Genomic DNA, 14,289 nt, shown 5'->3' on the forward strand with positions numbered 1-14,289 from the left:
AATTGCTGGCCACTGGGATAGGTGCGCAGGATTGCAAATGCCATTGCAAGAACCTTATCTACTCCATGCTGGAAAATGAATTGTTACTTTAGAATGAATAGCCAGTTTTCCAGAAAACCTGTCTCTGTCTGCTCTAATCTGTGCAATCCTGGGAGAGGGACACTGCTTCTCTTATTAACTGGGTGATATTTGGCATTTGTACATATTTAATCTGTGCCAGATTTCTTCAGAGCACAGGTTTGGGTATGAAAGTAGGTCATTTTCCTTTCTTTGTTATCAGCATGGGTTGCTACATGAACCGGGCTCTCAGCAGTTTGCTTACCTCTCTCTTATAAATGTTTGAACATAATCAGTTATTGCACTGGCAGCGTTTTCACCAGTAACCGTGTCAAAGTGCCGCCTACTCACAACTGCTCCTGAACATGCATCTAGCACCATGAAGAATATCCCATGGCTGTTGAACAGGAAAACTGTGTCGTTTATCTGCAAGAAAAAACAGAGGCAGGTTTTATGGAGGCAGGCTGGGGAGCTTCAGACTCTGATCCTGCTTTTCCACAGGGGAGTTACAAGCAAGGAAAATATCAAGGGTGTACACCCTATAATTTTAAATGTGTAATTAGTACAGATGAAGTGACATCACTTATAGATGGTCAGTGGCAGGAGGAAGCAAACCCCTTAGTTCTCAATGGGGTACAAAAGTATGAGAAATGAGGTCATCACATCTTTTGTGTATTAGGAAGATACATTTGGGAAGCCGAGAATCCTGGGAGTAAAATGCTTAGTTCAGTCTTAAGACAGTTTCTTTCCATGTAGGGGAAATTACTGTCACTTGGCAAAACAGATTTGACCATGGAGCAAGGGAGAGGTGCTGAGACAGCAGATGAGGGAATAGAAGTGACACGTGGACTTTTTTTTGTTTTCCCTGGAAATGTAAATATCAAACCCAAAATATTCCTTCTTGGTAGGGCTGCCCCAGCGCCTCAAAGAAGTTGTAGCACAAGCGGGTCCTACTCCCCTCCTTTCCTACAGCAAGGGCTCCTTCCCCAGGTTACACTTCTCAGGATGTGCCATGATACTTGCTTTTAGAAAGGCAAAGGTTCTCCGAGGTGCCTGGCACTGGTGCATCGCCCCAGCATCCCGGGGGACATCCCAGCCTGGGAGGACACAGCCTCCACTAAGGAGAGCAACAGCATACCAAGGTCAGGCTGTCAGAAAGCCGAGCCCAAGATACGCAACATCCCACTGTAATGCACATAGTGGTCCAAAGCCCACAGGCACCAGGGAGCTCAGAGACATCCCATCAGTCTGAGACATGTGAATGCCTCCAGGGAATATAGAGCCAGACTGAGTGAGGGAGCCAAGTGTTAAAAAGCGCCTTCTGCAAGATGTCGGAGGACGCTGAATGCAATAGGGTGTCAAGGGTAAGGGAAACATGAATGTCCGGGCCATGAGTGGGCAGAGGGGCAGTGAGGAGGAGCAAAGACAGAGTAAACCTTTTGCTCGGTGCTGGCTGTCTCACGCTTCTTAGCCTGGGAACTGTGTCAAAGTCTGGATGCACACAGAGCAGAGAGCAACCACTACCGCAAACCCACCAAAATGTGAGCCGCTGGCAAAAAAGAGCCCTGCCGTGTGTCTTGCCCCTGCCCGCATGCTGCAGACCCGCCGAGGAGCCGCGAAAGGGCTCACCTGGCCCCACGGGAGCTGGAGCACGGCACCGCCACACCCGGTTCACTCAGTCCTTGGGGAGCTTGGATTACAAATTTAAGACGTTTCTGACTTTTGCATTTAATTCAGCAAAACGAGAACAAAACATGTGCTTTGGTAGTGGGAGCTCCTCTGCTTCACTCCTTTATTTCCAAATTTCCCGCTACTTTTAAGATTTAGGGTAAGAATCCTCCTCTAGACATTAATCTTTATCATTTGCCTAGCCCAGCCTTTACTTCAGTACATGTGTCAGAAAGAAAACTTCCTTTGAAAAACAATACTTTGCATTAAAGCTTTAGAAAAGACAAAGAAGCTTTGAGGATACTACGCTTGTCCCACGAGTGCTACACACACGTAGGTCTCTGCACTTCACCGCAGGTGAGGATGCTGCCTCCGGTAACACCTACTTGTTAATGGTTTTGAATAAATTTTTGATGATGCAGTCAGTGCACGTGGCAAGAAATCTCCGTAAGGATGCTGTACCAGCTTTGCTTGGTGTTTGTTAGCATTAATTATAATTCAATAGCACACAGGCATGTAAGCCTGGACAGTGTCCTTGCAAGCATGATTTCAGTCACTCTTCATCCTCTAGACAGACATATAAGGCATGTGCAGGGACAACCTGACAGCTCCAAACCCCTTCAGTAGTGAAATGTAGTTATTTTTATCTTTCAGTGCAATGCCAGCAGAGAAAATCAGAAAAACAAACTTGTTTTTTTTCCCCACATCCTTTGTAAACAATGACTTCTGGTGTGTGCTTTCCCTCTCCTCTTCCTCTACATTAGAGTGGTGGTGTTGATTCTTCTTCTGAGGTGATAAAAGGCCTTTTTTTTTTTTTCCCCTAAAGGCTCAAATCCTCATCTGAATAGAATACGAACTACCAGTGACATTAATGGAGTTAATTGTAAGGGAGAACAATGCACTTGCCTCTTCCAGGGGAACTTCCCATTTCCTTCTGCCAAGGCTCAGCAAGATTTTGCAGTAACTTTCCTTGGAGATAAAGTTTCCCCCTTTTAATCACCATTTCAAATGTGATAAAACAGAACATACCTTAATGAACGCGGATGTCAAGTGGTTTTGTATGTCCGCCCTGCTGAGAGACTGGATCTGGACCTTGATGTACTTGACTGAGGGTGTGCTAGTGATAGCAAGCTGCAATTACACCAGAGACGGAAACTTAAAAACTGGCTTGCCCAGAGGTTTTCATCAACAAAATGACACCAGGTACCGATGCTCGTACATACGATTGCAAAACTTGAAGAATTCTTTTTTCAAACTGTGATCCTGGTTCACAAGTAAGTGCTCATCATTAAGACACCATTTATCAAAGAGTCATGGCAATGCTGGTTGGAAGGGACCTCTGAGGGTCACTCTGCCACTACGTAAGTTTACAAGTTGAATATGAATTTCATAAATTTTGCCAGGCTATAAACTCCAGTGCAGATTTGTATGAGCCTGAAACAATTGTACAGGATTTAGAGTGGTGTGAATTTACAGTAAATGAGAGGAGAACCTGGGTCTAATTTTCCAGTTATTCCTATTAACCAGAATTACTTCCCAGTTTGAAATTCAGCAGCAATGTCATGCTTTGGAATTCAAAGCTAATCCAATCTGAGCCCTCCCAAGACTCTTTTTTTCCTTGTTTAAAAGAAAGAAATGGGGGGAAAAAGTGACATGAATGTGCCTTCACATGCTTCCAGCTGGGCAATTTCTCTGAGGCTATCTTTGAAGCAGAATACAACAAGCTGCAGAAATTCAGAGCACACCCCTGGCCTCTGCACAGGTTACATGATGCTGGGCAGATTCACGAGTAGGAATTCCCTACGGCTTTTCCTTGTGCGCTGTGAAAACAAATTGACCTCATGTGGATGTATATATATATACACGGTGCATAACCCCAGAAGCTGTTTCATGCGGCGGGTACCTGGGGGGCCCCACACGCCCTGCACGGCCCAGCCGGGTGCTGGGACACAGGGCGCTGGGCAGCTGCTGGCCTCTGCGGGAAGGGGTTTGGGTCACAGCTCCAGGAGTCCCCCGGGTACATTTGCGCTGTGATTTTAATACGTTCGCAGCCTTGCTGAGAGCAGTAACTGTGTCCTTTCCGAGCTTCGTGGGCTTGCAGGTGAACAAATAGGTACCTATAAGTGAGAGCAAAGAGAGGGATCAGAGCCACCGTGTGCTTAGAGGAAAAGCTGAGCAGAGGCAGGGTCTGCACTTGCCAAATGGCATTATCCCTCCCATTTCCCAACATCACAAACCAACTCTGTCTTAGACCAGTGCAATTCGGCACAGCCATTGCACAATAGGTCCTGCAAGGATGCGGGTCGATCTCCCCTCTCATCCTGGCATGATGAAACCTGCAGTACTTGCAGCCTGTATGCCCGGTACTTGCAGCCCAAGGCGTGGTGGCATCCCACCAGAGAAAGAGCAGCAGTGGTGCTCAGGCTGTTGTGCAGAAGGAGACAGGCTTGCCTGGAAATATCAGCATCTCCCTTTCCAGTCTCTGCATTGCATGGTCCTGGCCCGCAGGCAGAGCTTAGCCCTAGGCATGCATGACAAAAGCTCTAAGGCAGTCAGGTCTTGGGGACTTTGGAATTCTTTTTTTTTTTTTTTTCTTCTAGCTGTTCTAAGTATGTTTTCAATAGTGTCCATTCTGCAATTCAGGCTGAGGAAATTATATAAACAGCTCAGTTCAGCTCCAGGATCAAAAAGATACATGAGTTTTAAAGGGATTTTTCTTTCTATTTGTTTTAAAACTAAATATTTGTTTCTATTTGTCTAAAAGAAAGAATGAGTAAGCTTGGTTCCTCTCCAAGGATGCAGCATGTGGGGTTAAAAAAAGAAGGGGAAACATCCCACTCATTATGAAATAAAGTCTAAAAAACAACAACAGGAAAAGAAGAAAGTCAATCCTGTAACTTCTGTACTCTGAAAGGCTAAAAAAAATCACTTCTGAATTAAACAGAGAACCAAAAGGCTGATACTGCCAGAATCAAGTTAGGTTAGACCCATCGGTCTGCATGTACCAGGTCCAGAGGGCTGCTGGCAGCTCTCCCCCACAGAGCCACACATGTAACCATTTCCCCCACTATTCAGTAGTAAACACCCTGTATACAGAATTTGGGCAACTTTTTTTTTTTTTTTCCTTCAATAAAAAAAGAAAAGGAGGATTAATTAGCAAATTGTTATTTTACAATCCCTATCACGAGAGAGACCTGGCCATCAGCAAGGAGCCCGGTTAGCAGGGAAAGCATTCTGGGATTCGATTGCTCATGTGTTATGGTTGAATGAATAAATATATCCCATCTCATTTTCAAATCTGGCACTTGTGGATTGATTCCTGAAGTAGCTACTTAGTCAGGTGAAGCATCATGGGACCCATGGTTAAACCACAAAACACTTTTTTCCTCCCTAAATATTTTAGCTGACTGAGAAACACAGTTTCGTAATATGTTTTTTTAACCAAAGGTGTCCTAGAGTCTTATAAAGATAGTGCAAGATGTCTAGGACTCTTTTCACACCTTCAAAATATGAGATGTACTGTGGTGCTTTCCTTTTTTCACAAAATCTACTTTGTAGAGTGTGATGATTTTAGAAATCTTTCTTTATGGGAATATGAAGTAGTTGAAACTTCCCAAACTACCTCACAGTGCTGGAGCTGCAGCAGTCACGAGAGGGCTCCTTTTCCTGGCCCTTTGGAGTGCGATGGATTTTAACAAATATTTACACCACAGCCACACCTGCAGCAATCTGAGCAGTAGGGATGCCTCAAAGGAGCTAAATCCAGGCAAGAAATCAGCAATTTTCTTAACGCAGCACAATGCAATGTGAATCGCTGCTCGGTGATACAGAAATGGACCTACCCCAGGTACTCCAGCCTGTAAATCCATTTTCACCTGAAATCAGTGAAAGGACCATGCAAGATAGGCCACAATTTTAACTTTGAGAATGCTAAAGGATGTGTTGGGGCTGGTAAGAGAAGGACCCCAAGGCTCCGCTGCCCCTCCGTTGAGGGACCCTCAGAGGCAGTGCAGGGCTCACCCCGATGCTCTGTCGAAGTAGAAGAGCCGCTCGCCGGTCCCGTTGAAAGCGCTGGCCTGGGAAGGCGCGGCGACGTAGTGCTTTACGCTGTGCACCGTCCCTGTCCGTCGTTGGTAGATATCTGCCACCACCTGGAAAACGGCTTCCCTGGGATAGCAAAGGGCAACACGCAGCCAGTCTCCTCTGTCGGCAAAAAGGGGAGGCAGGGGGAAGACAGAAAATGCACTTAAGGGCTTCGGTATAAGAGAGATGGTCTGCAGCCAAGAGTACAGTCTTCAGGGGAAAACAAAGAAATGTCCTTTGAGGTTCTCTTCCCCCTTTAAAAAAAACCCGCAACAAATCCTCAAAGCCAAAGAAAATCAGATTTTTTTTGCTTTGTCTGGAAACAACGGCTGCTTATTACGAAGATCTGATCCAGGGACCCTGGCTGACCTCAGAGGACTTTGAGTCAGGTGCCAGGATGGCTTAAAACCAGAGATTTTTCTCTTCCTTGCCCCATAAGGCTGCAGTACAACCAGTCACATACCCACTTGCGTCTCCTGAGGCAGCCGGGGCTTGTTTTAGTTCATCCGGAGCTGCTGCAGGAGAGGGAACCGGCATCCAGCAGACGTTTCACCAGGGGCACAGATTCAGGAATTAGAAAGTAATCTCTGACTTGAACCAGAGCCACAGTCTAAAGAGACCTGCTTCCTCCACTTTACAGCAAAGTTTATTATTATGGTTTCCATTAAAATCTCCCTCTCCCCTGCTCTTTCTTCAACGTCAGTTTAGAATAACTAAGGGTAAAGTTAAATCATCTTTTAACTCTTGTGTATCACAATTTCAGCGTACGCATTTACAAAAAGTTGCCCCCATAGCTTTCCTTTATCCTGTGATTCGCATCGCCACCCTCAGAGAGAGAAAAACTGGCTCCAAATTTGAAACGTTTGTCACTCGGCTCAGAGCCAAAAGATGCAGTTACGGTGTGCTTCGGATGCTGATGGGAAGGACCTTCCACAAAACCCACCACCCTTTCCTGTCTGCGGGAGGCACTTGTGCTGTGCAAAGCACAAAGCCACAAGAAGTTTACACTTGAAAAGAAAAACTGAATACCAAGATAATTAGCTTAATTTTATGTTTTTTTCTCTCCAGACTCTGAAGTGGCTCAGTGTGCCACATGAAGGTGCCTGAAACAGTGCTGTGGTTAGCTTTCCTTATATTACCAAAACCATCCAGGCTTTAAATGTATTCTTTTAACTGCCTGGCTTCCTGGTTAGAATGTGAGAATATAAGTTTGTCTCAGAGAAACATCACCTTCATCGGCTGTCTTTCTGGGTCCTACAAAGCTCAGAAAGATAAAGTTTCTCCAAAGGCTGCCCTGAAATGACCTGCCACCCATCCCTGCCTGCAGAGCAATAAATGGGGGGAAACCGCTTTGATTTGGAGAAATCTGGGAATCTGCATGCCTAGACCTCTACTTTGCATTACACATGGAGAGCACAAAAGCAAAGCTATTTCAGTCTTTCTGGTTTTCTCATTAAAACAAAACAAAACTATCTACAGGATGGAAGAGGGGACAGGCTGTTCTAGAATAATAAATCAAAGCCACACAAAGACCCATCAGCTTAAGCCAGATACTGCCCTCTAGATTTTAACCAACTCCAGCTGTGTCGTAACACAGGACAGCTAGAAAACGGATATATTTTCAGATGATTTGGGCTCTGACTAGAGGAAATGAAAGAAATGCACCAGAGCCATGTTTGTGGAATATTTTTAGGACGGAGTCCCAAGACATTTGGCAGTTTCATAAGGGTGATTTACATTGCATTAGCACATTTCATCCCCTGAAGACACCATCACAAAAAGAGCTTGTCATCTCCCTTGGATGCTGGGAACCAGCTTTGGTGCTGTGCTACACTGACTGCCACCTCCCCAGGGAATGAGAAAGGCACTAGAAAAGGCAATTGGAGAATGAAAGGAAAAGAAAAAAAAAAAAAAGGCGTGAAAAACCCCACAGCTGCGACCATCTTGAGTCGCTGGGGCATTTGGGAATATGAGTGCTAGAGCCTAGTGTGCACGTCAGCAGGCTAAGTGAAATGCTGAAATAAATGCTATCAAGATTGAAAAGATCAAATGAAAAGTACCTACTTTGGAGTTTGTGGAGGAAGAGATGGAAATAAGTACATTCCCACAACAAAGGGCTTGGGAGGAGATGTGAGAAGGGAAGGTACTAGAAGTTATCCTTTATGTAAATACAGGAAAGAATAAGGTGGTTATTTTCTCTTTAATTTAGCGGTATTTTAACAGCTTCCTGTTTAGTTCTTCAGCTCGTACAAAATCCACCGCAAACCCTCCCAAATACCTGGCTGTGTGGCTGAACTGGGCTCCACCATCTCCAGGAAAAGCAAAGCAAGCAACAGCAGCGCTGCTGCGGAACGGTCCACAGTTGCCCACGGAGGGGGACAGATGCCTGTTCTCAGAGCATTGCCAAAACTGAGGGAGAGAGGCAACCTCAGGCAACAAGCAGTCATCGGGCATGGGACGTCTTGGACATTGCGTTCAAAGTAAAACAGATGTGCGTGTGCCTTCCTCAGCCACTGCGCTGGCCACCAAGGACCTCCTGGCTGGGTCTCCAGCACAGGAAGCCTTCCTCTTTTTCAGGATGGCTCCTGCTTTATTTCTCTGCTGAAACCTCACCATTCTGTCTTAATTACCAGCTGCTACTCTGGAGTGAATGTTTGCAGACAGAATAAGAAAAGTAAGTCCTTGTTCTGCCGCTCTCAGTACCGGCACATCAGCTGGGATCCTTGCAGATGCCCCAGAGGCTTAGGGACACACGCGGCACTAGCGAGAAGGGAAAACACTGAATTGATAGTAGATCCCAAATTAGGAATTCAGAGTAATTTCAGACCCCTGCCTGAATGGTGTGGGAACATCTGTAGCTTTAGATGCTCTTATGCTTAAAGACAAGCAAAGGGGGAAAAAAAGCCACATTTAAAACACAAGGGCTAGAAATCAGACTATCAATACGCAAAGTGCTGTTCAACGTAGCAATACACAGGGCTTCTTTTTTTAACTTTCATTCTTAGGAGTATTTTTCAAGAGAAACAAATAAAAATATTCTCAGATGAAAGTCTGACTTTGGAATTCACTGTCAGTTTGAGCGAAAGCCATATTAACGCGTTTAGGAAACTAACTTGAGCTTTTTAAGATATTTTCACCCCAAAACTAAGTAACCATGTTCACAATCTTTTCTGGTGATAAAGTTCAGTTCATTTCAGAAGTAAGGAACATTCTTCTTCCTTTTTTTTCATTCATCAGGCCAACATTTTCCTATGGGTATTTACCAAGAAAAAGAAAAAGGCATTTGAAGGAGAAAAGCTAAATAGGCGCTAGGAAAAAGTCAGTGTTTAGTAGGTCCTAACAGTTTCAAACATCACTTGGAAAATTTTTGAGAGTCTGCCGACACCAGCATGTATAAAACCTGACACTTCTGCCCCTCTGTTACTGTCATTCAACAGTCCCCACAGCGCATTTCATGCATTTTTATGAATGTATTTAGCCTGTTTATTTCCTTTTGGAAATGGCTGGGTGAACCAAACCCAAGAAGTCTTTCTTTTTTTTCACCAGGATATTGGCATTTGCAGTTCTGGCTCTTTCAGGTGAAGGAAAAACATCAGGCAAAGTGTTAAAAAACTTTTCTTATGTTTTGGCAATGAGCAGGTTTCCTGGGATAAGCAAAAAAAAGGATGAGAGAAAGGCAAAAAAAGCAGGCAAGAGGTTTCCTGTTCTTGGGCTAGTGGTAGATATAGATCTGCACGTACACACATACATACCTCATTTACAACCCTCAGAACAACCCCAGTTCAACCCCAAACTCCCAAAGGCGTAGCCACTCCAAGAAACGTGATCAAGCAGGCAAAGGAGGGGAGACTTTTGCAAGTGGTGGGATGTAAAGTGAGTCATGTAACTTGGAGGTGAGATTTGGCTGGAGTAAACGTAGAAAGAGTGCATGTCTGGGATTCTCACCGCCTGGGAGAGGACAAGTAACACTTGTTCAATATTGTGAACGTGCCCCTTGACTACATCGGATGGAGTATCAGTCCTGGGTAAATGGGTATGATCTAGTGCTGAGATTGCTGGTTATGCTGGATGCCAATCCTGGCTGTATTTTAGCTAAGGGAACCTCTAAGCTGATGAATATTATTCTAGAAAACAGCTCCACCACGTTTATTGACATGGTGTGTCACGTAGCTGATGACCATGGAAGTGCACAGTCCAAATCCTGATCTCACTGGTGAAAATCTGGGGTAAGCTAATGACGGAATGCCATAGAGTACAACTAAAAATTACTTATTTTTTCCTTAGGCTTGAAAAAACAAGAGACTTTAATCCAGTGAGTCAGTCTCCCCCAACTGTTATTAGTCCTATTTAAAAACAACCCCTCTGACATTTTGGTCAACATCTACGTTAGCTGAACTTTCAAAGGGAGTGAGACAACTGGGAATTTGAAACTTTCCTGTCCGTAATATGGGAACTAAGCAGAAAAATCCCCACGTGCTGCTTTGGTAAGTTTGTCTCTCACAAGCTGAATTTTGAACTTCAAAAGACAAAAAAAGCAAAGCTACCATTCAGCCATTCCAAGAACAAACCACAGGAGGTCAATGCTCCTTGCTCTCAGTCAGGATACAGCTGTTTTTTCTCTCCAAAAATGTCTCCTAACCTCCCAACAACCTGCCCAGCACCAGATTGAATCTCGTCTGGCACAAAACCTGCTTTCAGGACAAGCCACCTCCTCTCCAACCAGCATCACTGGTGGGGAAAATGGAGTGAGAAATACCCGCACACCTCACGGGTGCTGAGAAGAGTGGAGAAAGGGCTGCAAGGAACCTGGCCACATCCTCATCATTTTCTCCCAGTTCAAGCTCTTTTCCTTGAACCCACATTTCCCACCAGCTCCCTGCAGCTGTCACTCACTCTGTCTCTTCTTCTAGATTTCTTTTTAATTATTTTCTGCCTTCAACTCAAGTCCATTAAACACATCCAGACCCCCCCTGCAATGACAAACACAGCCACCGGGCAAACATCCAGCAATCTTTTTCAAGACCTTGTTATTAAGGATAGACTCTTCTGGAAGACCGCTTGCTGCAGGGATAGTAACACGTTAGGTATGTGTTTAGCTAACTGGAGTTGTGTGTATTGGGATTTAAATGCCTTTCCTAAATGTTGCCATTTAGGAAATGCCATTAAAAATTCAAAAGCATAGGCCATCTCTTAATATAAATTAATTTTTTTGGTTTTACCCATGTGCCTCCTTAGGCAAAAAGAATGATTTTTGTTTTTGTGAAGCTCAACAAATTATAGACGGGATCCTGCCCTGAGGTACACTTCTGCTGATAGTCATGAAAACAGGGTCTGACTCAGCCAGCGTTTGGCTCACAGACAATTGTATTCAAACAAAAATAGGAACTTCCTGCATTTAAATAAAGTACATCATCTTATCATCTTTTTTCCCACCCTACATGCTTTCAGGGAGGAATCACATCCCAATTCAGTTTGCATCTTTTTTAATGCATTCTCAAGTATTCTGTCGCTGACTATTGTGTATTTCATATTTTCCTGCTGCTGTGCTTCAGAGGCACATCAGGTCAGGAGAGGCTGGTGGCCCTGAGGAGCCCCAAGCCCTGCTCCACGGGCCAAGAGAAGGGTGAAAGCAAGGAAAAACCTTCAGGTTTCATGTGCCAGGCTTCAAAGCGACAAGCAGCCTGGTTTGCCACGGCCACCTGGGGACCGTCCAATGCTCAGATTGCTCTAATTCCTGCTGTAAAATGATCAGCTCGGGAAGGACGTCTCTCCTCAGAGTCACCTTGTTAATCCCGGCTGCTGCCACCAGACAAGCTGCAAGTGCAAGCCACGGAGGACAGAGAAGAATAAAAGCTGCAGGCAGGAAGGCAAAGATGGGGCTGTAGGATCAGTCAAACATGGCGATGTCAGCACCCACTTTGGCCCAGCTGTCCTAAACCTGTGCAATCTGCAACCTGATGTTCTGGCAAATGTTTTAGCTTCTTTCCAATTTTTAAAAAAAATATCTTGTGGCTTTCATGCACGGGTTGACCTGTGAGTAATTTAAGGGATTTAAATAGACAGAAGAGAATTCAAATATATCTGCTGACTTCTGTGTTCTGTGGATGATTAACTCTGAATTACAGATGTTATCAGGAGAGGCAGGCTATGAAACCCAAGTAGCACTTATTATTATTGGAAATAGTGCGGGTGTGACTTGTATTACATCCAGATCTGGGGGATCGAGGTCAGAACTCATGTACATACAAGAACAAGAGAGCAGTCACAGCCTTAAACTGTCAGCTCCACTTGGAAATACTAATTTTACCTTCCTGTGTATTTATCAATCTGGGAAGCAAGAGGAAAAGCTCATTTAGAACTAACGTGAAAAAGAAACAATGTAGGAAATATCCATAAACTGGGCAAGTCTGCACTAAGCACATTCTAGCCTTGTCTCATTATCTTTGTTTTCCTCCAGACCTTATCACCACTAAGGAATTTAATCGCAAAAATGACAAGTAGCTGAAAGTATGAATCAGACCGGCATCAAATGAGAAGCCATAGGAAAAACACCTACCTACACAACCCTGACAAATACAAATATAACAAGTCCCCGAGAGTCTTAGTGCAGGCATGGGCTGCATAAGTTTGCTTGCACTGAAATCTCCACCTTTGGATGGGTTGCAGCATCCTGCAGGCTTCTTATCATCCAGCGTCCAAAGGCTCCACTATTTTTAATGAAGAGTTTAGACACAAATTCATTCCAAGCTCTTGAATTTTCAGATAATTGAGATTTTTCACTGGTGAATATGATAACAAGCCCTAGCGCAGAACTCCAGCCTAGCAAACAGAGGAGTTGAGCAGTGCACCCGTGCCCATCCCTGCACAAACACCACAGCAGGGCAAGGCTGAACACATGCCCAGGCACACACATGGACAGCTGCGCTTTTGCTTGCTGTTGACAAGAAATTTGGCCCTCCCCTGCCATTTTTTTAAAGGCTCTCATAGGGATCCAACTCCTGCAACAAGGCACTAAAGAACATCAATATTATGATCCACACTGTACCCCTCCAGGAGAAGCTAAGAGGGTGCCAAAGAAGAGAGCCCGGAGAAGGCTGCCCTGCACTGTCCTTGGAGCCAGCATCTCAGGAGAGGTGCAGTACAAAGGGAAGTCCCTGCTTGCAGGACTGTGGCAATCTACCTACAAAAAAATACCGCCTTTATACTATTAACTGCTCACATTTCTCCAAATTCTCTCTGTCAAACCACAGCAGAGAGCCCTAATAAGGGAAAACACGTCCCCCTGAGCCTTAACAGACCAAGTATAGAGATGTTTGCTTGTGCTCATTAAAAACATGGAATGTTTAATCTAATTGCCACTGCTTTTCAAGCTGCTTCAACAACACAACTTATTACACTATACTTCAGATATGTGCTTTGAGGAGATTTAATTCTTATCTTTAGATGTGCTGATAGCACAAAGAAGCCTGGCTGATTTACTGAACAGCACTGTGCCTTTGATAATAGTATTCGCCTTAGCTTCTTCTGCGATTAGAAAATTTGCACAGGCACAAAGCCTAGGTCGTTAAATTGAAGGACTTAATCTCTGACTTTGCTTAGTGTATGAAGTGCCAATCTTTGTACTGTTTTCCAGCACTTGAAAGGAGGCACTTACTTACAACCAAATAATGTTTTCCATCCTCTCCTCCTGGCTTACCAGCCTCTCCCCCCTCTAGGAACAAGCTTGATGCTCTCTGCAGGCCTTTGTGCTTCAAGGTAGTAATTTTGAGGAAAGCACTTAACTCAGTCTTACAGATAATTCTCATACTTCTATGAAGCATTAAAAAAACCCCAAGAAAACATACGAACAGCTTTGAGGGGGTGGAAAGCACTCCAACAAAGAGATGAAGCCCAGGGAGAAGGGGTCTGAGGTCTCCATTCATGAAGGTTTCGCACACGCTTTATGCCCGATGAGAGCAATCCTCAGCAGATTGGACTGGTTCTGCAGCACACTTCATTCCTGGTCATTAAAATTCCAGCCGGAGCTCTCCTTCTGTTCACTTGCCAAAACAGTCAGAAGTTACTTGCCTTGCATTACCTCTTTCCAGAAGCATCAATACCCAGCTGCCTTCTCATCCTCACAGGGGAAACTCCCAGCCATTAGACAGACAACCCTATCTATAGCTTAAAAAGCATTTCTGCTGAGACAGCTATGTTCCCCAGCAGCCTGAAAACACAGCCTGCAGGTCTCCACCATGGCTTTATATTTGCCAATCAGTCAGCTAGTGACATGGCTACCCTGACAGATGCAAACAAATAGATCTGTCATTGGAAGGCGTGCGTTAAACAGCTCATTTGCATCACGTGGCCGCAGACGGCAGCATGTGGAGACACAGTAATTTTCTTTGTTTTAGCTACATATTTGGATGGAAGTGAAGAAACTGAAGAACTACTCTAAACACGGTTTGAATCAGTGTGAGGAAGACACAAGTGCTGCAGCAA

General features: G+C 44.6%; 2 protein-coding genes across 4 annotated transcripts in view; both read right to left on the reverse strand.

Moving 5' to 3' along the window:
• CEMIP (cell migration inducing hyaluronidase 1) overlaps positions 1-14,289 on the reverse strand; it is a 116,694-nt gene that overhangs the window by 66,983 nt on the left and 35,422 nt on the right. The window lies entirely within an intron of this gene.
• Positions 1-14,289, reverse strand: part of LOC104640986 (cell surface hyaluronidase CEMIP2) — a 56,480-nt gene that overhangs the window by 3,506 nt on the left and 38,685 nt on the right. For both annotated transcript variants that reach the window (XM_075764386.1, XM_075764385.1), the window contains exons 20-23: positions 5,746-5,928; positions 3,629-3,842; positions 2,755-2,856; positions 323-483 (exon numbers count right to left, since the gene is read on the reverse strand). In XM_075764386.1, coding sequence (XP_075620501.1) covers positions 323-483; positions 2,755-2,856; positions 3,629-3,842; positions 5,746-5,928 — 660 coding nt within the window. The remainder of the gene's footprint in view (positions 1-322; positions 484-2,754; positions 2,857-3,628; positions 3,843-5,745; positions 5,929-14,289) is intronic.

This window comes from Balearica regulorum, chromosome 12, assembly GCF_011004875.1.
Source record: "Balearica regulorum gibbericeps isolate bBalReg1 chromosome 12, bBalReg1.pri, whole genome shotgun sequence".
Classification (NCBI taxonomy): Eukaryota; Metazoa; Chordata; class Aves; order Gruiformes; family Gruidae; genus Balearica; species Balearica regulorum.